Source organism: Myotis myotis, unplaced genomic scaffold, assembly GCF_014108235.1.
Source record: "Myotis myotis isolate mMyoMyo1 unplaced genomic scaffold, mMyoMyo1.p scaffold_m19_p_1, whole genome shotgun sequence".
Classification (NCBI taxonomy): Eukaryota; Metazoa; Chordata; class Mammalia; order Chiroptera; family Vespertilionidae; genus Myotis; species Myotis myotis.
This window is the reverse complement of record NW_023416313.1, coordinates 179,581,237-179,605,186: the sequence shown is the minus strand read 5'-3', so window position 1 is coordinate 179,605,186 and position 23,950 is coordinate 179,581,237. Positions and strand designations below refer to the sequence as shown.

The following is a 23,950-nucleotide window of genomic DNA, read 5'->3' as shown; positions in this document are numbered from 1 at the left end:
ATTTGGTATAAAATATTTGGTTATGTCACTGGGAGTCTTTTTTCTGTTAAGCAAGAGTATCATAATTATTTGGTACCAATTATATGCAAGAAACTTAAGGAGATATGACAGGATATTTAACTTCAAAGGCTTAATATCAAACTGACTATTAGAGTACATACCAATATAATCTGGTATATGGTAGGTGGCAAATGAGTGGTATAGATAGTGGTACTCCAAGTGTTAATAATGAATTGGTCATTAAAGCTTTCACAAAGGATGTAGGATATGAGTCAGGCCTAAAAAGACAAGTGTTAAGAGGCCATTCTAGGTATAAGGACTAAGAATGGATTATTCCTTGTACTAGCTTTTTAAAACCTGGATTTAAGTCAGGAGTTGATATTGAAGGGGCTCAAATGATAAGCTAAAGAGTTTAAACTAGGTGTATTGGTTAATAATTAGGATTTTGTAATAAAAGAAAACACGATAATTTCAAGAGAAACATCAAAAGTGCTTTACTCAAAGTAATGTCCATCGCTAGCTACACATTTCCCCCATCTTTCAGGTAATTTATGGGTACCATCCCAATAGAACTTTTCTTGTTTTAAGGCAAACCATTCACAGACCCAATTTTCTACTTCTTAGTACGTTTTGAAGTGCTGCTGAGAAAGTGCGTGTGCCATATATCGTAACAAGTGGTAATCTGCAGGAGCAAGGTCTGGTGAATACAGCCGGTGGGTTAATACTTCCCAGGCAAGATCTTTTAACGTGTCTTTAACTGGTTTTGAAGTGTGTGATGGTGTGTCATCATGAGGCAAAATTACTTTGTCGTGTTTTCTGGCACATTCTGGTCGTTTCATGATTAAATCGTGGTTCAAATTGATTATTTGTTGTCGGTAGCGATCAGTATTAATGGTTTCACCTGGTTTTAGAAGCTCATAATACACCACACCTTCCTGATCCCACCAAGTGCAGAGCATTTGGCCTTGCAGTCGATGTTGATGGTTGACCTGGATCAACCCATGATTTTGTGTATTTGGGATTCTCAAAATAAATCCACTTTTCATCGCCAGTCACACAATTCAATGCGAAAAAGACTTTCTGTCGTGCTGTTGAAGCAACAATTTACTGATGACTTTTTGGTTTTCCATTCATCTTTCGTTCAGTTGATGTGGCACCCATTTTCCTTCCTTTAAAATCTTTCCCATTGCTTGTAAAGGATCGGAAATTGTTTGCTGAACAACATTTAATCTTTCTGTAAGTTGTTTTTGAGTTTGACATGCATCTTCATCCAATAATGCTTGTAATTGTTGGTCTTCAAACTTTTTTGGTTGACCTGGATGTTCTTTGTCTTTCACATCGAAATCATCACTTTTAAAGCGTTTAAACCAGTGTTCACAAGTATCTTGAGATGGAGCATGTTCACCATAAGCTTCCAAATTATTCAGCAGCACTTTTCTTCAAAATAATGAATTAGAACTTCTGCAAATGCTCTTTTTTTGGCACAAAATTCGACATTTTTAAGTGTAAAAATATCTATGATGTTAACACCTTCAGAAAACTTGACATATGAAGTTTTGAAGCTTGTTGTCAATACAACAAAGTAGCATATCAAATCACATATATGTCAACATATGTGTAACTCCCATCTAGTGAAAAAAAAATCCACATTATTAACCGGTACCCCTAGTAATTGGAAAGTAGAAAATAGTTTGAGCAGTGGATGGTGATAAATAAGATTATAGTCCAGCTGGTGTTGCTCAGTGGTTGAGCATCTACCTATGAACCAGAAGGTCACCGGTTTGATATCTAGTCAGGGCACATGCCCGGGTTGCAGCTCAATCCCCAGTAGAGGGCATGCGGGAGGCAACTGATCAGTATTTCTCACTCTAGCCAGTTTGGCTCAGTGGATAGGGCATCGGCTTGCAGACTAAAGGATCCCGGGTTTGATTCCAGTTGAGGCCACATGCCCAGATTGCGGGCTCAATCCCCAGTGGGAGGTGAGCAGGAGGCAGCCAATCAATGATTCTCATCATTGATGTTTCTATCTCTCCCTCCCTCTCCCTTCCTCTCTGAAATCAATAAAAATACATATATTTTTAAAAAATGTTTCTCTCTCATTGATGTTTCTATCCCTCTCCCTTCCTCTCTAAAATCAATAAAACCATTTTTTAAACTGATTTTTTGAGAGAGAGAAACATTGATGTGAGGGCAAAACATCAATCGGTTGCCTCCTGCACAGTCCCTACTGGGGATTGAGCCCACAACCCTGGCATGTGCCCTGACCAGGACTCGGACCAGTAACCTTTTGGTGCACAGGACTACACCCAACCTACTGAGCCATACTGGTCAGGGCAATAAAAACATATAAAAAAAGAAAATAAATAGGATTGTTAAAATTTCTGTTGTTCAATTAGTTTTCCTTGTTAAATGAGAGGCACCACATAAAGTGATATTGACTATCTTTCATTAACTGTACTAATATCCCATGCATAGGTTAGAAAATTGATATATTTTTTCAATTTATTTTTATTGATTTCAGAGAGGAAGGGAGAGGGAGAGATAGAAACATCAGTGATGAGAGAGAATCATTGATTGGCTGCCTCTTGCACGCCCCCTACTGGGGATTGAGCCCACAGCCCAGGCATGTGCCCTTGACTGGAATCGAACCCAAGACCCTTTGGTCCACGGGCCGATGCTCTATCTACTGCTAGGGCAGAAAGTTGGTATCTTAAATGTGAGTTTTTGCCATATTTGTGGGAAATAAAGTTATTGTTCTGATCTATAAGCAGGTGTTACAATTATCCTTTTCCCAGCTGAAGGCAGTTTTTGGCTTTCTGCAGGTTTCTAACCTTGAGTGCTATGTTTTTCTAATATATACATGCAAGTGTACAAGGAAAATGAGAGCTGTGGTTGATTACTTCACATAATATTACACAAGTCTCAGTGCAATCTAGAAAATTAATGACAAGCATTATAAAAATAAACTCCATTTGTTAGAAAAATAGAGTGAACACAAATAAGATAGGAAGGACAAGAGACAAGGTAGTACAGTTTTCCAAATTTTATAAATGAGACTATTATGTGAGTGATAATTGATGAAAATTTGGGAGTTAGTTGAATGCTCAAAATTGTCTGGATAGGCTGACATACTTTTTCTGTCTTCAAAAATTTTTATAGTATAAGGGAAGAAAGTATATAGCCTGACAGTTTCTCATAGAGACACACTCCTAGCAGTTAAGATGGGATTATCTACATAAGACATTGTAAATTGTATTTCTACTTTACTAATATTATGTGAGGAACTTTGGGTAAATAAAGATAATTGGAGAATATTAGATACAATTGAAAATATAAAAAAGAATGAGGAAAAATATAAATTCATAATTTTGCTCATGTAGGAAATGCAGTAATGCTGACCTCGTCTCATCACCCTGATCTTTTTACCTTAATTTGTTTTATTGCATACATAATCATGCAGCTCTTTTCTTCCTTAAAGTTTTAAGGAAAATATTTAATGAAAGTGAAACATAACTATGTGTTTAGTGGTAAGAATATATATTTTTTTTGTTAAGGATATTCACTTGGATTATAAAAAATAGTATCAAAATTATCTCATTGTATACTTTTGTTTTGGGCTCAGTTTGGGACACTGGAGAATTCCCACAGGAATGAGGTTGGTTTAAGACTTTGTTTCTCAGCTTTATTTTCACTTTGGATTTGTGCACAGGATTAGTTTCAGGTACTTTTTCTTTGTATACTCAGTGCACAGTGAAACTAGACCAAAAGTTGAGCTTTCCAAAGTTTTAGTCTAGGACTGCTTAGTACTACTAGGGTTTTGAAAAGTCCTTTATAGAAGAAGTCTCTGTCATTCAGTAACTTGTCTTGGATAGTGTGATTGCTGTCAGTGCTTGATAAATGATGGGGTTGGAGGAGGGGGAGAGTGAGTAACCTCATTTCTGATAGATTCTGTCCAAATTAAAAGGAAGAGCTTTTGTCCTCAGTTTATTTAACTAGATTTAACCCTACCATATCTGTCTGTTACCTAGTGACAAAAAAGCCAACAAACAATTTTCTTTTGGGCCATATGTATAGTATTAGAAGAGAGCCTTTTATATTAAAGGCTTGTGTGTTCCCTTAGCTGCCATGGTGAACAGCCTACTGAGCTTATGTTACCTGATGAATAACTAGTCCAGATGGCTAAACTGTTGGAAGATATAAAACCAAAGCCAGTTACAGGAAACTATCCACTTTGCTCATTTTGGGGTAAGATCCATTGTGGTAACTTTCTCAGTTTGTTTTAAAATTTAATTTTTAACTGTTTTCTTGATTTTTACCTAGGTTACAAAATATCCGTCTATGCTCGAGACCTACAGACTACATGTCCTACAAGAACGATCCAATGGTTTTTCATCCCTTGAAGATACATTAGAAGCATAAATATGGTGCCTAAAGAACTTTCTACCCTTCTCTGACTACGGTTCATTTGGACATACTTTTGTATTGAAGAGAGGTATACAGCCTGAGGCTATTCATTGTGGAGAGACTCCGTCGGGTAGGATAATGGACCATCCTAGTAGGGAGAAGGATGAAAGACAACGGACCACTAAACCCATGGCACAAAGGAGTGCACACTGTACCCGACCGACTGGCTCCTCAACATCCTCTGGGGTTCTTATGGTGGGACCCAACTTCAGGGTTGGCAAGAAGATAGGGTGTGGGAACTTCGGAGAGCTCAGATTAGGTAAGAACTTGACTATATCCGTGACTTCCACTAACTACAGCAGTAGCTATAATAGGCAGTGGTGTGTTTCACAGCAAGTGGTTTATAGTTTTATGAGAAATTCTCTTAATTAAGAATTCTCTTAAGAACTAAAGAATTTGTGAATGGGATAGCCATTATCAGTTATAATTGTTATGCAAGGTTCATGTCTATGTGTATAGGCTTTTAAATTTTCCACCAATATTTTGGTGTAAGGAGATCTGCATACTGATAACAATAAAATGAAGATTCTGATTTAGTTGGCCTAAAAGTTAGAGCCCTAAATGCTGTCTTTCTAACAGACTTCCAGGTACTCTAGATGCTGCTGGCCCTGAACCCCACACCTTGAGAAGGGAGTAAGGTCTTGTTTTAATTCAAACCTTGCCCCTGATAAGGCAATAATTCCCAAATTTAATCTGCAAGGATATATTCATCCTGTTTAGAGAGGCTTCCAACTGATACTATGTTTGCGTTTCTTCCTGGAAGTCCCAGCATCGGGATTGGGCTAAAATTTCAGGGAGAAATTTCGCAAATGTTTTTTTTTCCCAACCAAGGAAATTGATTTTAAAAACAAAACAAAACAAAACAAAAAAACAAAAAACACCTCACATAAGGATATGTTTTTCACTGATTTTAAGGAAGGGAGGGAGACACATCAATGTGAGATAGAAACATCGATAGGTTGCCTCATGCATGTGTCCCAGTTGGGGATCGAACCTGTAATCGGGTATGTGCCCTAATCTGAAATCGAACCAGTCACCCTTCAGTGCACAGGACGACACTTTAACCACTGAGCAACACTGGCCAGGGTATGTGGAAATGGATTTTTTTAATTTAAAGTATAAATTTATGAGTGAGATGATGAATAATGGCAAAATCAACCAGTTTGAAGTTGTGAAATTGGGAAGAGGATATATTGGCTGTTTATTTATAATTCACCTCCTAGGTGAATGAAGAAGAGAAAATGAAAGATCTTATAAATGTATGAAGGTGGACATCAGCTTCAAGAATGAAGAGGTCCCGTTTTAGGCTAAAGTGTTTTCCTTTTCTTCATAAACATTGAGGCTATGATTATTATGAATAGGAGACTTTGGCTCTTGGAGGAATGGGAGTATAGGGTATTGCTTATTACCTCTGCTGCTTCTAATGATTCTGCAAAAGAAGATGGAAAAAGTCTTACCTTTGATCCTCCATTGAGAGATTCAGGGAAACATCATTGCACTAGCCAGAGATCACTGGCTGCAAAATTGATCACTGGAGCTGAGAATGAATTTATTTTTATTGGTAGAAGGTAGGATAATGAAAGGCTCTTCACATTTAGTGGTATTCATGTTCAGGTTAGCAAAGCCAGCAGATGCTTCTGAGAATAGGAGTAATGTGTACAATTTCATACTGAGTTCCTAGCAACTACTGAATTGCTTTAGCAACTAGTTTAATCAACATTCATTTACATAATGGATTGACTTTGCTCCAGCATCACAGTAGTATTTGAATTAAATGAATTATGACATAAATATCCACAAAATTACTGCTGAGAGGCAGTTTATAATGCATATAAATCCATGAACAGTCAAACCTTGTTCTCCAACGTCTCTTATCTCAAACAATTCGCTTCTCCACCTGACAACCCTTTCATGCTGATACCTGTCACACATCTCTCAGGCGACAAAGGAGAATGTGAGAAAATATGAGTCAGTTTACTGCTATTAACATTTCAGGATATTGTGCTGTGAATATTTTCATGTATTTTTTGCTTTTGTTACTGCTTATTATTATTAAATTTTCATTTTTTAATGTATATTTCATTTCCTTTTTGTTAAATTTTCATTTACATTTTATGTTCTTTTTGTTTGTTTGTTTTTAATATATTTTATTGATTTTTTACAGAGAGGAAGGGAGAGAGATAGTTAGAAACATCGATGAGAGAGAAACATCGATCAGCTGCCTCCTGCACATCTCCTACTGGGGATATGCCCGCAACCCAGGTACATGCCCTTGACCGGAATCAAACCTGGGACCTTTCAGTCCGCAGGCCGACGCTCTATCCACTGAGCCAAACCGGTTTCGGCTGTTTTTAAAGTTTATTAGAAAAACAGTACATTAGACATGTACTGTATCTAAGAAAGGATAAAACAGGAAATAATTTGGGTGTCTGGAGCAAATTAATTCACTTTACATTATTCCTAATAGGAAAAAATGATTTGGTTTTCAAACAAATCACTTCTTGAACAGCCTTTGGAATGAATTAAGTTCAAGAACCGAGGTTCCATTGTTCTAATACATGCAACAAAACAGATGAATCACAGAAGTAATGTTAAGCAAAAGAAGGCAGACACAAAAGAGAGGTTTATTATATAATTACATTCATAGATATTTAAAATAGGCCAAACTAATTTCTTGCGATTACAATCAAAATAGATTATTTTGGGTGGCGATAGATGAGGGTTATTGATTGTGAAGAGGCACAAGAAAACTTACTAGCGTGCTGAAAATGTTCTCTCCCAAGATAATTACATGGTTATGTGTATGAATATGTAAAAATACACTGAGCTGTGTGCTTTGTGCACTTTACTTCATGTTAGTTACATCTCAATAAAAAAGAAAAATAAGTGTTAAAAATTATTTAAAGGCATATCATTTGTACAAGAGGATTAAAGTTTGATTTTAAGAGTATGTGTCGGTGATCCTTATACAGCTTTTCACCTGTTCCTCAGGAGCAGCTGCTTCCCAATTATTGAAAGGTCCCGGATTCGATTCCGGTCAAGGGTATGTGCCTTGGTTGCAGGCTCGATCCCCGGCCCTGGTCGGGGTGTGTGCGGGAGGCAACCATTCGGTGTGTGTGTCTCACACCGATGTTTCTCTCTTGTCTCTCCCCCTCCCACTCTCTCTAAAAATCAATGGAAAAAATATTCTCAGGTGAGGACTTAAAAAAAAAAGGCTTCTTGATTTAACTACTAATTGCCTCGAGTTCTTTGGTTGGATTTTACTTTTTATAAGTTCTAGGTAGTAACTTATAAATGTACTACTTTCACTTTAGTTAGCTAGAGATCTAACTAAAACTGAGAACCCGAGGCTGTATGTCCCTTTATTGGTGTGACTGAGAACTGAGACGCTGCTTCTTTGAAATAGTGCTGTGTCTGATGAAGCTTACGGTAAATGTCTCTGTAGGTGACTTACTGAAACAGGAAGTCTTCATGTAGTGGTTTTATGGGCAGTATCACATCCAGGACTGCTTTTTCAAATGGGCCGAGTTTAGGTGTAAACTTAGTTTTTGTAAGTTCCAAAAACTACTATGTAATGCAGGGTGTTTTTTTTTTGTTTTTTTTTTTTTTTTTTTTTTTTTTAACAACACTAAAAGAACCCATAGCCAAGAAGGGAGCTTTGGGAAGCATTGTGGATTTTGTGCAACAGATGCTAAAAGTTTTGGGATTGTGCCATCTCATCAATGGTACTTTTTACCTGTTAAACTTCCTGCCTCTCTCACATATATATCAGATATATCAGTATTTAGCTGAAGCAGTCATTCATTTTAAATGGGAAGAATTTTAACTGTATGTAATTAACTTCTTCCAGAGCAAATGTTTGAGTACTCTCTCAGGATAGTGGTTGAGTGATTGTCTAGCTTTCCACATGTGGCAGCATTTTGTGTTGTCCTGTTCGGTCTAAATGATGTTCCCTGACAAAGGAATTTATTAGAGTATGCATAGCTCAAGAGAATTATCCGGTCACCTCCAGCGCCTCTTAGGCGTAAGGATAATTGCTTTGTCAGAGGGTGACATGTGTTCAGTTCTTCGATGCCCTCAGAGAAAAAAAGCAAATGTAAGTAAGCTAGCAATTTGTGATATATCAGCCATCATGTTTGGTGTTACAGAGGCTGTTTCATTTATTATATTTCTGTGAGTATATTCTTTTATACAGATACGAAAATTGAAGATGAGGGGCATTTCAAAATTAGTCTGTTATTTTTAGATTTCATGAGAACTTGGAGGAAGGCATCCTGGTGGAGTGGAATGACCATTGCCTACTCTCTTGGTTCTCTTTCTGTTCTCTACTGATTGAACATAATTTTTGACCCTTCTCTTTTCCTTATCTCTCATGATTACATGCGGTTAGATTTTTCTTCAAAATGCCTTCTGGCCAGGTAGCTCAGTTGGTTAGAGCATTGTCCCAATATGCCAAGGTTGCAGGTTCGATCCCCAGTCAGGGCACATACAAGAAGCAACCAGTGCATGCATAAATAAGTGGAACAACAAAATGCCTTGATTATAAATCCTGTTTTTAAGTCATTCTCTTTCAGAAAGTATTGCCTCATACCTACAATAATAGAAGTAATAAGAATTAGACTATCATCTTGTAGTTTACAAAGTACTTTCATATATTCTAACTCATGTAATTTTCATAATCACACTGTATATGGTAGATACCATTTAAATGTTCTGCTATAAAAACTTCCTATTTATTTTACTTGTAGGTATCCTCTCTTATACACTGGAGCCAGATGAGTACTTTAAAAATACAGCTTTCACCATTATGCTTTTCCTCTTAGCTAATGAGATCTTTGGTGGTTTCAAAGCATGTTGAATAATAAAATCAAAAGTCCTATATTTGCATTTAGAATTATCCATAATTTGATAACCAGCCTCCTTTTTTTATTGTCCTAGAACTTTCTCAGAAGGACTTTCTTTGTATATCAAGTCAGATTGGTTTGCTTCAGCACACATCTGTTACCTATTATATATCAGATACTATCTTATTGCTAGGGATAAAAAGATTAATTGAACATTCTTCTTGTCCTTTGGAAATTTGTGTCTAATGGAGGTAAAAAGATGTATGCATAGCTAATTGTAATATATGTGGAAGTTTATGGAACTGGGCGCTGCCTCAGTTCTTTATAAAGTATATTTAGAAAAGATATTTTATTTTTATTTTTTTTAAAATATATTTTATTGATTTTTTACAGAGTGGAAGGGAGAGGGATAGAGAGTTAGAAACATCGATGAGAGAGAAACATCCATCAGCTGCCTCGTGCACACCTCCCACTGGGGTTGTGCCCGCAACAAAGGTACATGCCCTTCACTGGGATCGAACCCGGGACCCTTCAGTCCGCAGGCTGACGCTCTATCCACCGAGCCAAACCGGCCAGGGCTAGAAAAGATATTTTAAAGGAACCCCCCAAAAATTGGAGAGTAGTTAAAAACAGATGAGAAATGTTAACAAAATTTTGGAAGCTGGAAAGCAGTTAGCTAAGTGGTAGCTGATTTAGCAGTCCAGAGAAAGCTGAATGATTGAAAGTGTAGGCCAGTTTGTAACATAAAATACACCAGATAGGCTTAAGAATTGGAGACACCAGGAACTTAAAGTTAGGATGCAAAAGGAGCCAAAAATAGGAAGCCTAGTTGCAGGTCTATATGTGAAGCTGTTGGATAACTAAACCTCTTCCTTCCTGGCATCACCTCCCCCTGCAGCTTCCCTTTCCCATCCTCCCGGGAGATGGAAGGTTTACACTGTTGAAGGTGAACTACACTGAAAACTGGCCTTGGCTGAACCTGGCGAAAATGAGAAAAAGTTACCCACTGATTAGTGAGAAACCCCCTCCTCCCCAGACTCTGGAAGAAACAAATTCGAAGTGCTTGGGATTTCTCTGAACACTTTTTCTTCAAAAGAAATATGTGCATAATTTCTATAATATAGTTAAGTTGTTTTATTGTGACCAAACCATTTTCAGCCTATACCATCTACTTTCTCATTTTTTGTTAGATTGCTCATGTAGTTTCTTCTCCTGAGATGCCTTTCTACCTTCTTCAACCTAAAATCCTTCTAATTTTTTACTCTTGGGAGAGGTGTCTAGAAGGAACTGCCTGGGACTCTAGCAGCCCTTTTCTCACTCAGCCACAATCTCCACTGTGTTTTTTGTTTGTTTCGTTTTGTTTGTTTGTTTTGTATGTGTGTTTATTGATTTGAGAAAGAAACATCGATTTGTTGTTCCATTTAGTTGTGTATTCATTGATTGTTTCCTGTATGTGCCCTGACTGGATATCGAACCCACAACCTGGGAATATGGGGACATTACTCTAACCAACTCAGCTACCCAGCCAAGGCTAATCTCTGCTGGTTTTTACAGCCAGAAGTTATAGGGACTTTTCTTCCTGGCATTGGAACCCTGGGCTGGGACCCCTCCCTCCTCAGCGGTGACTTCCACAGTTGAGATATTTATCCTGATTTTTATCTGCCACATGTTTGTGTGGTATACCAACCCATTCCATGTCTTCGCCCTTCCTACCAGTCTGGATGTGGCTTCTTTATACCCTTAGTTGTAGGGCTTCCACTTAGCTAGATTTCAAGTGGTTCTGAGTGATGGTTGTTCTGTAGGTTAGTTATAATTTTGATGTCTATACAAGTAACCTTTAATCAGTTAAGGTTTGGGGTGTCTGAGATGTATAGAGCATGGTCTTAAGCACCATAGGACGTTGATAGAACTCTTAGGTAAAATCTCCACTCCTCAAGATATTTGTAGTCTAGCTGACTAAGGTAGTACAAATATATAAGAAACAACATAAAGTCCAATGCAGTGACTATACGTTGTATACAAAACACTAGGGAGGAATGAAAGCCTTCAAGAATCAATGGGGTTAGGGAGGTGAAGGTAGCTAAGTACCCAGCATGTAATATGGACTCACTCAGTGATAGTTATTGCTCTTATCCTCATCCTCACTGCCAAATTCCTATTCTAAATGTTTAGGAGAATATTGATTTTATTTATACAAGTAGAGAGCTTGAGAGGAAAAATAGTTATTATTTCAGGAAGAACTTTGAGATGTTTAAATGTTGTTAGAGAGCTGTTTCCTGCACATAGTGAAAGATACAGATCTAGAGTTTCTAGTGAAGGGTCAAAACAGCTTTGAGAATCATTTCCTTATATACAGTAGATAAGTTTTACAAAAGGTGATTGGGACAATAGTTGGTTTTATTTCACACTGTTCTTTATACTAACTAATATTGACACTAAATACCATGATAAAAAAAATATAAAATCCCCATTTGTCAATGAGTTGGAAAAATGAGGGTGTGTGTTTATTGTGCCAAGAGTTAAAATCTCTGTATCTTTGAAATTCTGGATGGTTTTTCTTGCTTAATCTCATGGTTTAATAGTTAGGGAATATTAAAAAATAAAATGTGCATATGTGAGAGAGATAAATAAATTTAAAAAATATTCTTATGTCTAAATTTTCAAATTCTCAAGCTGTTTTTTGTTCTTGTCTCGCTGGGTCTTACCATCTTTATTTAGCATTTCAGTTGTAAATCATGTTTTATATATGTGAACAGCTTTGGGAATGTGACCTTTCTCATGACCCTGTAAGCTATGATTTTGCTTTGTATTTCCTGGAATAAGTGTCACTAAAACATACATTTCGTTTTTTTCCTAGGTAAAAACCTCTACACCAATGAATATGTAGCTATCAAACTGGTGAGTAGAATCTATATTTGTACTAAGTGTATTTTGGTGTCCTCACCCTCACATATATTTTTTTACAGGAAATAATTGTGAGCATTTACAAAAATACTGCTCTTTTTCTCTTACATATGACCCCATAAAGTCATTTTCCTTCAACTATGTATAGTGTTACAGCATGAATTATTGTTTACTATATAACATTAAATGATACTTACTATAGTTTAGCCATGATGAATCAAAAATAGTTAATAAAAAATTGCTGGAAGAAAAAAATCATTGCAAAACTAGTAATTTTTGTGAACTTTATACCTTTCACAGTGCTATTTAAAAGATAAAATCATTTCCCCTGGCCAGTGTTACTCACTTGGTTGAGCATTGTCCCAGGCACTGCAAGTTCACTAGTTCAGTTCCTAGTCAGGGCACATACCGAGGTTGTGGGTTTGATCCCTAGTTGGGGTATGTTCAGGTGGCAATCAATCAATGTTTCTCTTACATCAGTGTTTCTCTCTTCCTCCTTCCCTCACTTTCCCTTCTGCTCTCTCTCTCTCTAAAATCAATGACAACATATTTTTTAAAAAGATAAATTCATTTGAAAATTTTATCATTTTTGTGACTGATTCATTTTTAAAATGTAAGGTATTTATTAATATACTTAGTACAGAAATAAATTTGATCATCTAATCATTGTCTTCAAAAGCTGCCAAACATGAAAAGCACATCATGTGGTCAAATTTGAAGCAAAGAGAGGGGAACCAAGATGGTGGCATAGGTAAATGCAGATACTGCCTCCCACAACCACATCAAAATTACAACTAAAATACAGAACAACCATCACTCAAAACCACCTGAAATCTGGCTGAATGGAAGTGCTACAACTAGAGAAGTGAAGAAGAAAGCACATTGAGACTGGTAGGAGGGGCAGAGGTTCTGAAATGTGCTGGTCAGACACCCATGTGTGGCATTTTTTTAAATTGGGAGGGATATCTTAGCTGCAGAGGCCTCCCGTGAGAAGCAGGGGGTCCCATACCAGACGCCCAGCTCCGGGTTCCAGAGTTGAGAAGAGGAGCCCCCATAACTTCAGGCTATAAAAACCAGCAGTTATTGTGGCTGAGGGGCACGGAGGCTGCTGTAGACCCAGGCAGTTCCTCTTAAAGGGCCGGCAAATGAACTTACATGGACCCACTGCCTCTGAGCTCCAGCTTTGGGTCAGCAGCGTGGGGGATCCAGGAATATAGGGAGACACATGGGGAGGAATTGCATTATCTGACATCAGAGTAAGAACTCAGGGACAGCTTTCTCCCAGACATGGGTGCTTTCATGGGGTCATTGTTCTTACGCTGAGACCTCCCCCGTTGCAGAGCTGACAGCCATATATGAATTTCCATCAGCCTGACTCACACTGTTTGTTCCACCCTGGTGATTCCCTGAGACCCAGCCCCATTCAATTTGCAGCCTTACCCAAGCTGTTTGCAGCAGCTTTCCCATTTGTATGGCCTGTCCTGGCTCAGACTTCAGACTTTCCCCAAATCTCTCAAACAGCAAGCAGCTGGCATCAGCAAGACCTGGCACTAGCAACAGCCTGCCTTGCTTCACAGCTTGGCCGTGCCTGGGTACTTCTAAGCCCAACACAGGTAACAGCCACCTGCAGATCCCTCTGTAGCTCCTGCCGTGTGGCCCCAGAGCCAGGCACCTGGTGGACAGCTTCAGACCAGACCATATTAGAACTCTACATATCCATGAGCCATATACTCCAGGGGCACCAGAGCCCCACTGAAGCAAGTCCTGCTCCACAGGGTCTCTTCTGTAAAGCAACTCTTCCACTATAGTCCAAGCTGGTCTTCACAGCCATTTGGTCTGGAGGTCAGCTCCTTCCAGTGATGCCAATAGCAATCAAGGCTCAACTACAACAAGACTGTGCACACAGCCCACACAGGGGCGCACCTAGAGTGCCCAACTCGGGTGACTGGGGAGGCTGAGCCACTGTGCCCTACAGGACACCTACAACACAAGGCCACTCTACCAGTTCCAGGAGACATAGCAGCTCTACCTAATACATAGAAACAAGCACAAGGAAGCAGCCAAAATGTGGAGACAAGAAACATATCACAAATGAAAGAACAGAAAAACACTAAGTGAAATGGAAGCAAACAAACTATTAGATATAGAGTTCAAAACAATGGTTATAAAGATGCTCAAGGATCTTAATGAGAGTTTCAAGGGAGTTAGTGAGACTTTCAAGGATCTCAATGAGAACTTTAAAGACATGAAAAAAGGACCAGTCAGAAATAAGCATACACTAACTGAAATAAAGAATAATTTATAGGGATTCAATAGTAGAGGAGAGGATTCTGAGGACCAAATCAACAATTTTGAATATGAGGAAGCAAAAAACAGCTGATCAGCAGAGCAGAAAAAAAAACACGAATAAAAAAATATGAAGATAGTGTAAGGAGCCTCTGCGACAACTTTAAATGTACCAACATTAGCATTGTGGGAATGCCAGAAGGAGAAGCACCCGTGTCTGGGAGAAAGCTGTCCCTGAGTTCTTACTCTGATGTCAGATAATGCAATTCCTCCCCATGTGTCTCCCTATATTCCTGGATCCCCCACGCTGCTGACCCAAAGCTGGAGCTCAGAGGCAGTGGGTCCATGTAAGTTCATTTGCCGGCCCTTTAAGAGGAACTGCCTGGGTCTACAGCAGCCTCCGTGCCCCTCAGCCACAATAACTGCTGGTTTTTATAGCCTGAAGTTATGGGGGCTCCTCTTCTCAACTCTGGAACCCGGAGCTGGGCGTCTGGTATGGGACCCCCTGCTTCTCACGGGAGGCCTCTGCAGCTAAGATATCCCTCCCAATTTAAAAAAATGCCACACATGGGTGTCTGACCAGCACATTTCAGAACCTCTGCCCCTCCTACCAGTCTCAATGTGCTTTCTTCTTCACTTCTCTAGTTGTAGCACTTCCATTCAGCCAGATTTCAGGTGGTTTTGAGTGATGGTTGTTCTGTATTTTAGTTGTAATTTTGATGTGGTTGTGGGAGGCAGTATCTGCATTTACCTATGCCACCATCTTGGTTCCCCTCTCTTTGCTTCAAATTTGACCACATGATGTGCTTTTCATGTTTGGCAGCTTTTGAAGACAATGATTAGATGATCAAATTTATTTCTGTACTAAGTATATTAATAAATACCTTACATTTTAAAAATGAATCAGTCACAAAAATGATAAAATTTTCAAATGAATTTATCTTTTTAAAAAATATGTTGTCATTGATTTTAGATAGAGAGAGGAAGGGAAAGCGAGGGAAGGAGGGAGAGCAAGATATTGAAAACTATTTGAGGAAATAATGACAGAAAACTTCCTCTACCTGTTGAAAGAAATAGACTTACAAGTCCAGGAAGTGCAGAGAGTCAAACAAGAGGAACCCAAAAGGGCCCACACCAAGACACATCATAATTAAAATGCCAAGGGCAAAAGACAAAGAGAGAATCTTAAAAGCGTCAAGAGTACAGCAGTTCACTACAAGGGAGCACCCATAGGACTGTCAGCTGATTTCTCAACAGAAACTTTGCAGGCCAGAAGAGAGTGGCAAGACATATTCAAAGTGATGATTAACACGGACCTATAACCAAGATTACTTTATCCAGCAAAGCTATCATTTAGAATTGAAGGTCAGATAAAGAGCTTCACAGACAAGAAAAAGCTAAAGGAGTTCATCACCACCAAATCAGTATTAGTGGAAATGCTGAATGGTGTTCTTTAAGCAGAGGAAGAGGAGGAAGGTGAAGGAGAAAGAAGAGGAGGAGGAGGAGAGAGGAGAAAAAGGAAGAAGAAGGAAGGAAAAATTGGAAGAAGATAAAAAATATGCACAATAAAATGGCAATAAATACATATCTATCGACACTTAAATCTAAAAATCAAATGAACAAGGAATCTATTAAACAAAATAAACTAGAAAAAAATAGAATAGAATAGAACCAGAGGTATGAAAACATGGAACAGGTGATGACTCTCAGAGGGAAGGGGTAGGGGTGTTGGGAAGAGATCAACCAAAAAACTTATATGCACATATTATCTATGGACACAGATATTACGGTGGTGAAGACTTGGAGCGGGGTAGGAACTGGGTGGAGGGGGGCAACAGGGGAGATATATGTAATACTCTGAACAATAAAGATTTTTTTAAAGATATGCCAAAAAAAAAAGAAAATGTTTTTTTTTTAAATATATATTTTATTGATTTTTTACAGAGAGGAAGAGAGAGAGATAGAGAGTTAGAAACATCGATGAGAGAGAAACATCGATCAGCTGCCTCCTGCACATCTCCTACTGGGGATGTGCCCGCAACCCAGGTACATGCCCTTGACCGGAATCGAACCTGGGACCTTTCAGTCCGCAGGCCGACGCTCTATCCACTGAGCCAAACCGGTTTCGGCAAAAAAAAGAAATTTGAAGCAAAGAGTTTAATTCGTTTTGTCAGTCTAATCTTATGAATAACTAATCTTTGCAAATAGCATCCTGTTAAAAGAGAATAATTATGTGATTTTAAGGATTAATAATTTTAGAACAAACAATTCTTTATCTTATATTTAAAGTTGATACAAAACCATTTCTAGCTTATATGAAATGTTTCATATGACTCGTTTCTATGAAACTTGCATAAATGTTTCTCTGCCTACTAAATCCTAGTAAGTTTCCCAGGATTTTCAGGTAGTTTGGGGCTTTTTTAGTTGGAAGGCAGAGGAGTTAATGATTGAAGGACATACCTTATGACAGTTGAATGCTGTTCTTTTCTAATGAATTGCACTTACTACATCCACATCCGCTCTATGATTGATCCATCTAGATTTATCCTTCCAGAATCATGCTAGTCAACCTATTTAGATAAACTTGCATAACGTATTGTTGACATGACTGATAATTGCATTTCATTTTTAAATTTCATTAAGTTTTTAGGCTATTTTTATGGCAGAGTTAAAGCTGAAAATAGACTTAATGTTATCTAGTATAGTGTGTTTTAGTACTTAATTTCTCTTTCAAATCTTAAAGGCATTTTAGAGGATAATAATCTTTTCTATAGGCCTCCTCTCTTGCTGTTGATCTGTATTCTTCATGGGAGATATAAGGCCCATAATTGAGCTCTTTTCATTGTAACAGCAAAATTGGCCTTAAGTGTTACAGTTCTATAAGGTAGCCGTCTGCTGTTGGTTTAGGATTTCAGGCAGGTATGTGTGTTCCAGAATAACCGTGATTCTGGCAAATAACCTGCCCTCGTTGGAAATGTAATCAGCACCTGGCACAGAAATACAAGGAAGTCCTGCTGTAACTGTTACAGTTCTACTTTGTTTGGATCTTCATTGTGGGCTCTTGTTTCTTGGATATCTAGAAACCTTTTAAAAAACCATATATAGCCTAGATGGTGTGGCTTGTGTTGTGCAGTAGTTAAAGCATCAGCCTGTGCACAAAGGATCTCGGGTTTGTTTCCCAGTTAAGGGCACGTACCTGGGTTGCAGATTCCATCCCTAGGCCTGTTCAAGGTGCATGCAGGAGGCAACCAATTGATGTGTCTCTCTCATATCAATGTGTCTCTCTTACTCTCTCCCTCTCCCTTCCACTCTCTCTAAAAACCAATGGAGCCCTAGCTGGTTTGGCTCAGCGGATAGAGCGTCCGACTGAAGGGTCCCAGGTTCTATTCTGGTCAAGGGCATGTACCTGGGTTGCGGGCACATCCCCAGTAGGGGGCGTGCAGGAGGCAGCTGAATCGATGTTTCTATCTCATCGATGTTTCTAACTCTCTATCCCTCTCTCTCTCCCTTCCTCTCTGTAAAAAATCAATAAAATATATTTTAAAAAAAATCCAATGGAAAAAATATCCTCAGGTGAGGATTAATAAAAAAATAAAAAAGAAAAGATAGATAAGGTGGACTTTATAAAAACTAAAAATTTATATAATATCAAAAGATTCTGAACAGAGTGAAAAGGCAACCCAGGAAATGGGAGGGATAAAGTATTTGAAAATCACATATCTGATAAGAAATTGATATCTGGAATTTACCTTTTTAACCATTTTTAAGTGTACAGTTCAGTGGTATTAAGTACATTCACATTGTTGAGCATCCATTCCAGAATTTTTTCATCTTCCTCAACTGAAATTCTGTACCCATTAAACACTAACTCCCCATTTTCCTCTGCCCCCAGCCCCTGGCAACCAAAATTCAACCTTCTGTTTCTATGAATTTGATGACTCTGTAAGTGGGATGATGCAGTATTGTCCTTTTGTAACTAGCTTATTTCATTTAGCATAATGTCCTCAAGGTTCATCCCCTGTTATAGCATGTGTCAAAATGTCCTTGTTATAGCTGAATAATATTCCATCTTATGTGTGAAACAAAATGTACCCACATTTTGTTTATCCATTTAGTTGTTGAAAAATACCCAAATTGCTTCCACCTTTTGACTTTTGGGGATAATGCCAGTATGAATATGGGTGTACAAAAATCAGTTTGAGCCTGTCCAGCGTGACTTAGTGGTTGAGCATCAAACTATGAACCAGGAGGTCACGGTTCGATTCCCTGTCAGGTCACATGCCTGGGTTGCAAGCTCAGTTCCCAAGTGGGGGGTGTGCAAGAGGCAGCCAGTCAATGATTCTCTCATGATTGATGTTTCTATCTCTCTCTTCCTCTCACTTCCTCTCTGAAATCAATAAAAATATATTTTTTAAAAATCAATTTGAGTCCTGATATTTTTGTGTAAATATCCAGAAGTAGGATTGTTGTATCATATGGTAATTCCATGTATAATTTTTTGAGAAATTGCCATACTCTTTTCCATAGTAGCTCTACCATTTTGCAGTATTGCACAAGGATTCCAGTTTCTTCATATCCTCACCAATACTTGTTGTTTTCTGTGGTTTTGATAATAGCCATCCTAATGAGTATTCAGGTATATCTTTTAGGGTACTGTTTGATTTTCTTATTACCTAATTGCCTGGTGTGCTGTCAATACAGAATAATTAACCAGCCAATTCTTCAAGTTTGTTATAGAGCAAAGTGTGATAGTTAGCTACTTTATCTCTGGGATCTTTAGAAACTCTATTTTTGAAAACTTGATCACCATATTGTTTACATATTTTAATTGCATGTATAATCTAATTTTCTTAAGTATATAGCTAAATATACATAAACTATTTTTATGCAGCATTATTCATAATATTGAAAACTGAAAGCAATTCATGTGTATATGTGTACATACATATATACAGAGGAGTACTATTGCCATTAAAAATAACATACAAAAATAAATAAATAATATACAGCCCTGGTCGAGTGTTTCTGTTGGAGCATCATCCCATGAACCAAAGGGTTGTGGGTTCCATCCCCAGTTGGGGAGTGTATGGGAGGCAACCAATCAATGTTTCTCATATCGATGTTCCCCTCTCTCCCTCTCTCTAAAATTAATAAAAGCCCTAGCCCATTTGGCTCAGTTGATAGAGCATCGGCTTGCAGACTGAAGGGTTTTGGGTTCAATTCCGGTCAAAGGCACATACCTTGGTTGCAGGCTCAACCCGGGAGGCAACCCATTGATGTGTGTCTCTCTGTCTCTCCCCCTTCCTTCCATTCTCTAAAAATTAAAAATCAATGGAAAAATATCCTCAGGTGAGGATTAACCATAAATAAAGAAATTGATGGATAGATAGATAAAATTAATAAAAACATATCCTTGTAGGAGGATTTAAAAAAATAATATACAGTTTTACTTCCTGCCATGAAAAGATGTCATTCTCACATTGTTGAATTTAAAGACACATTTACAGAACAGCAAATGGAGCATGATCTCACTTATTAAAAAATTTTTTTAGTCTATTTTGTATATATAAGTAAATATTTGGAAGGACATTCACCAAAATGTTAATAGTGCTTCTCTGTAAAGGGATAGGGACTCATATTATTTTTAGTTTCTTCCTAATTTTTGTGTTTTTTGAAATTTTCTTCCTGAGCATATATTATTTTTCTAAAAATAATAAAACTTTATTAGCCCAAGTTCATAATAAAACAAGCAGGAAATACATGCCGGTAGTTAATTAAAAGATTGGACATCTGGTTTCCTAGGATAATACATTTCAGGAGAATACTTGATGATGAGGGGGAGCTATCCTTGAATGATGGCTCATACAGAGTATTTTTGATTTAAATATCTATGGAAAGAATTATATGTAATTCGGTTTCATCTTCTCCCTAGCTGTGATTTCAGAGAGAAATGGTGGTTTGAAAATGCTATCATATGTAGATATCATCTCTAAATTATTAAGTGATGTTATGGATGAAAAAAGTGAAGAGATAAAGAAGTACAAATTGGTAGTTACAGAATAGTTACCAGGATGTAAAGTACAGCATAGACAATATAGCCCATAATATAGTAATAACTGTGTATGGTGTCAGATTGGTGTGAGATTTATTGGGATGATCACTTGGTAACTTGTATAATGTTTGATCACTGGGTTGTAATATAATAATGTATGTCAATTATAATTGAAAAATGAAAAATTATTTAAAGTAAAAAAATAGTTAATAAATAAATAAATATTAAGTTATCTTAACTCTGGTTTGTGCTGAAAACCTAAGAATAGAAAAATTCCACTTGTCTAAAGCTGATATCTCTTTTTTGGGTTTCAGGAACTAATAAAATCACGTGCTCCACAGCTTCATTTAGAGTACAGGTTTTATAAACAGCTTGGCAGTGCAGGTAAGTCAAGGCTGTTTTCTCTGTTTACTAAAGTACAGATTACTGGAAGCCCTAAAATATGCACATTTTCCTAACTTTACTCATACCAGACACATATCCCCTCTGCTTGCTAGGTAAATAAATAAACGTAGGTAGGTAAATAACCGTAGTTAAAAAGCTACTTGCTCTTTGGCTCTTGGAGGAGCAGTTGAATTGATTGGGCATCTGTGATGCTATTACTTACTGTACCTGTAAACCAACCTTTGAAAGCTTTCACCCACCTGAAATATACCTGGTATGGAGTTTTGCTTTTTTGCAGTTTACTTACTCCCTTTCCATCTTTTTATGTATACCAACAGAAAAGAAGAGTGGTTGCTAATTTACAAGCTATATTTTACCATATTGAGACTATATGTCCATTTTAAAGACATACTATAAAATACATGTTCTGAAATACCATAACACTATCATTTTATTCATTTTTCTCATTAATTTGGAAGACCTATCTAAATAATTGTAATAACCTATGATCTTTGAGGATTTAAAAAATTTAAGATTATAATTTTTTAAACATGCCTAAAAGCTCTAATTTTTTTTAACCTAAAAGCTCTAATTTTTAAAATATCTTCCTGGTTTCCAGAAAAGTATCTTGATTTAGCAAATGTTACCAACCTTAAGGAGGTTGTACCTCTATAGGATACTTCTCACAGAAGATTAAATCCTTCAGTGCTGGGATTCAGCATTGCTTGATATTAGTAGACATTCCTTTGCTTTGTGCTTTCTTCAGTGTGACAGTTTTATGTGAATGACTGAATGGTTTCTATTTCAAGTATCACTGTTGAAGGTACTATTGAAGGAATTTGAGTTACACTTCCTTAGAATATAGAGAATTCTATAAGAGCCTCTTGGTGTTATTAAAGTTGTTTTATACTCTGACCATGCAATAATTAGCCATAGTCATAACCAAAGCAAACGAGGATGGGCATTTGTCTTTCATTGAACCTAACAAGCATTCTTGCTCACAGTAGCCTCTTAGTATATACTATTTGTTCATTGATGGTATCCTTAAATATGGAGTGTGCCTGGCATAGGATTTAAGATTGCCAACTGAGTGCATAGAACTAAACTTCAAAGTTGGCTGTAACTTTCACCATGATATTTATCACAACTCACTTATGAAAAACATATTTGTACATTTTTCAAAAATTTAGGGCACAGGTGAAAACATGATAGATTCAGCCTAACTTAGAAGTTTGAGTGGGCCTAAGGAAAATGGTGAGGCCAGTTTGCAGAGGAATGAACCAGATCAGGCCAATGTTCCCTTTTCAATATGGAGCCCCCAAATCTAATGAACCTGTTAATAGGGATGACATCTGTGCTGCCGGGTTCATACTATCCCCAAATACAAGAGAGCATTGCAGCCTTAGCCGGTTTGGCTCAGGGGATAGAGTGTCAGCCTGTGAACCAAAGGGTTCCGGGTTCGATTCCAGTCAAGGGCACATACCTTGGTGGCAGGCTCCTCCCAGGCCCAGGCCCTGGTGGGGGTTGGTGCAGGAGGCAACCAATGTGCTTCTCTCTGTCTTTCCCTCTCTTCCACTCTCCCTAAAAATCAATGGAAAAAGATCCTCAAGTGAGGATTACCGAGAGAGAGAGAAAGAGAGAGAGAGAGAGAGAGAGAGAGAGCGAGCATTGCAGATTCTTGATGTTTTGGCATTCTACATGCACTAAAAATATTATTAAACTAGAAGCCCAGTGCACAGATTTGTGTACCAGTGGGGTCCCTCAGCCTGGCCTGCAGGATCGGGCTGAAACCAGCTTTCCGACATCCCCCAAGGGGTCCTGGATTGTGAGAGGGTGCATGCCAGGCCGAGGGACCCCACTGGTGCATGATTGGGGCTGCGGAGGGATGCGGGAGGGCTCCACAGCGTGTCCGACTCGTCTCACTCAATCCCCACCAGCAAGCTAACCTACCAGTTGGAGCGTCTGCCCCCTGGTGGTCAGTGCATGTATTAGCAACTGGGTGACCAGTTGCATGTCTTCCCCCTGGTGGTCAGTGTACTTCACAGCGAACAGTTGAACGGCCTTAGCATATCATTAGCCTATTATGCTTTGATTGGTGGAACAGCCAACCAGATGACCGGACACTTAGCATATTAGGCTTTTATTATATAGGACTAGAGGCCCAGTGCACGAAATCTGTGCATGGGGAGGCAGGGGTCCCTCAGCCCAGCCTGCACCCTCTCCAATCTGGGACCCCTCGGGGAATGTCTGACTGCTGGTTTAGGCAAGATTGGTCCTAAACCAGCAGTCGGACATCCCTCTCACAATCCGGGACCGCTGGTTCCTAACTGGTCACCTGCCTGCCTGCCTGATTGCCCCAAACTGCTCTCCCCTGCCAGCCTGATTGCCCCTAACTGCCTCTGCCTCGGCCCCTGCCACTGTGGCTTTGTTCGGAAGGACGTCTGGAAGGATATCCATTGTAATTAGCATATTACCCTTTTATTAGTATAGAAAGGTAGATCATTGGATGGAGGGTGTCGATGGGAAAAAAGGAGGGACATCCGTAATACTTTAAACAATAAAGATAACTTTGGCCGAAACTGGTTAGGCTCAGTGGATAGAGCGTCGGCCTGCGGACTGAAGGGTCCCAGGTTCGATTCCGGTCAGGGGCATGTACCTGGGTTGCGGGCACATCCCCAGTGGGAGGTGTGCAGGAGGTGGCTGATTGATGTTTCTCTCTCATTGATGTTTCTAACTCTCTATCTCTCTCCCTTCCTCTCTGTAAAAAAATCAATAAAAAAAAAAAAGATAACTGTTTTAAATTTTTAAAAAATTGCCTTTCATCTCTAGCTGGTTAGGCTCAGTGGATAAAGCATCGGCCTGCAGACTGAAGGGTCCCAGGTTCGATTGCAGTCAAGGGCACATGCCCTGGTTGTGGGCTCGATCCCCAGTAAGGGGCGTGCAGGCAGCAGTCAATCAATGATTCTCTCATCATTGATGTTTCAACCTCTCTCCCTCTCCCTTCCTCTGTGAAATC

The 23,950-nt window shown here is 38.5% G+C and overlaps 1 protein-coding gene across 11 annotated transcripts in view; it reads left to right on the top strand.

Moving 5' to 3' along the window:
- The window catches only part of CSNK1G1 (casein kinase 1 gamma 1), a 159,037-nt gene that overhangs the window by 50,346 nt on the left and 84,741 nt on the right, over positions 1 to 23,950 (top strand). For 9 of the 11 annotated variants that reach the window (XR_004966851.1, XR_004966863.1, XR_004966868.1 and 6 more), the window contains exons 2-4: positions 4,321 to 4,723; positions 12,166 to 12,206; positions 20,865 to 20,934. Coding sequence is in view for 7 of the 11 variants with exons in the window: in XM_036304334.1 (XP_036160227.1) it covers positions 4,543 to 4,723; positions 12,166 to 12,206; positions 20,865 to 20,934 (292 nt within the window). In the remaining 4 variants the exon portion in view is untranslated. Of the gene's footprint in view, positions 1 to 614; positions 714 to 4,320; positions 4,724 to 12,165; positions 12,207 to 20,864; positions 20,935 to 23,950 lie in introns of those variants that run through there. The other 2 variants (XM_036304345.1, XM_036304381.1) reach the window with 2 other exon arrangements.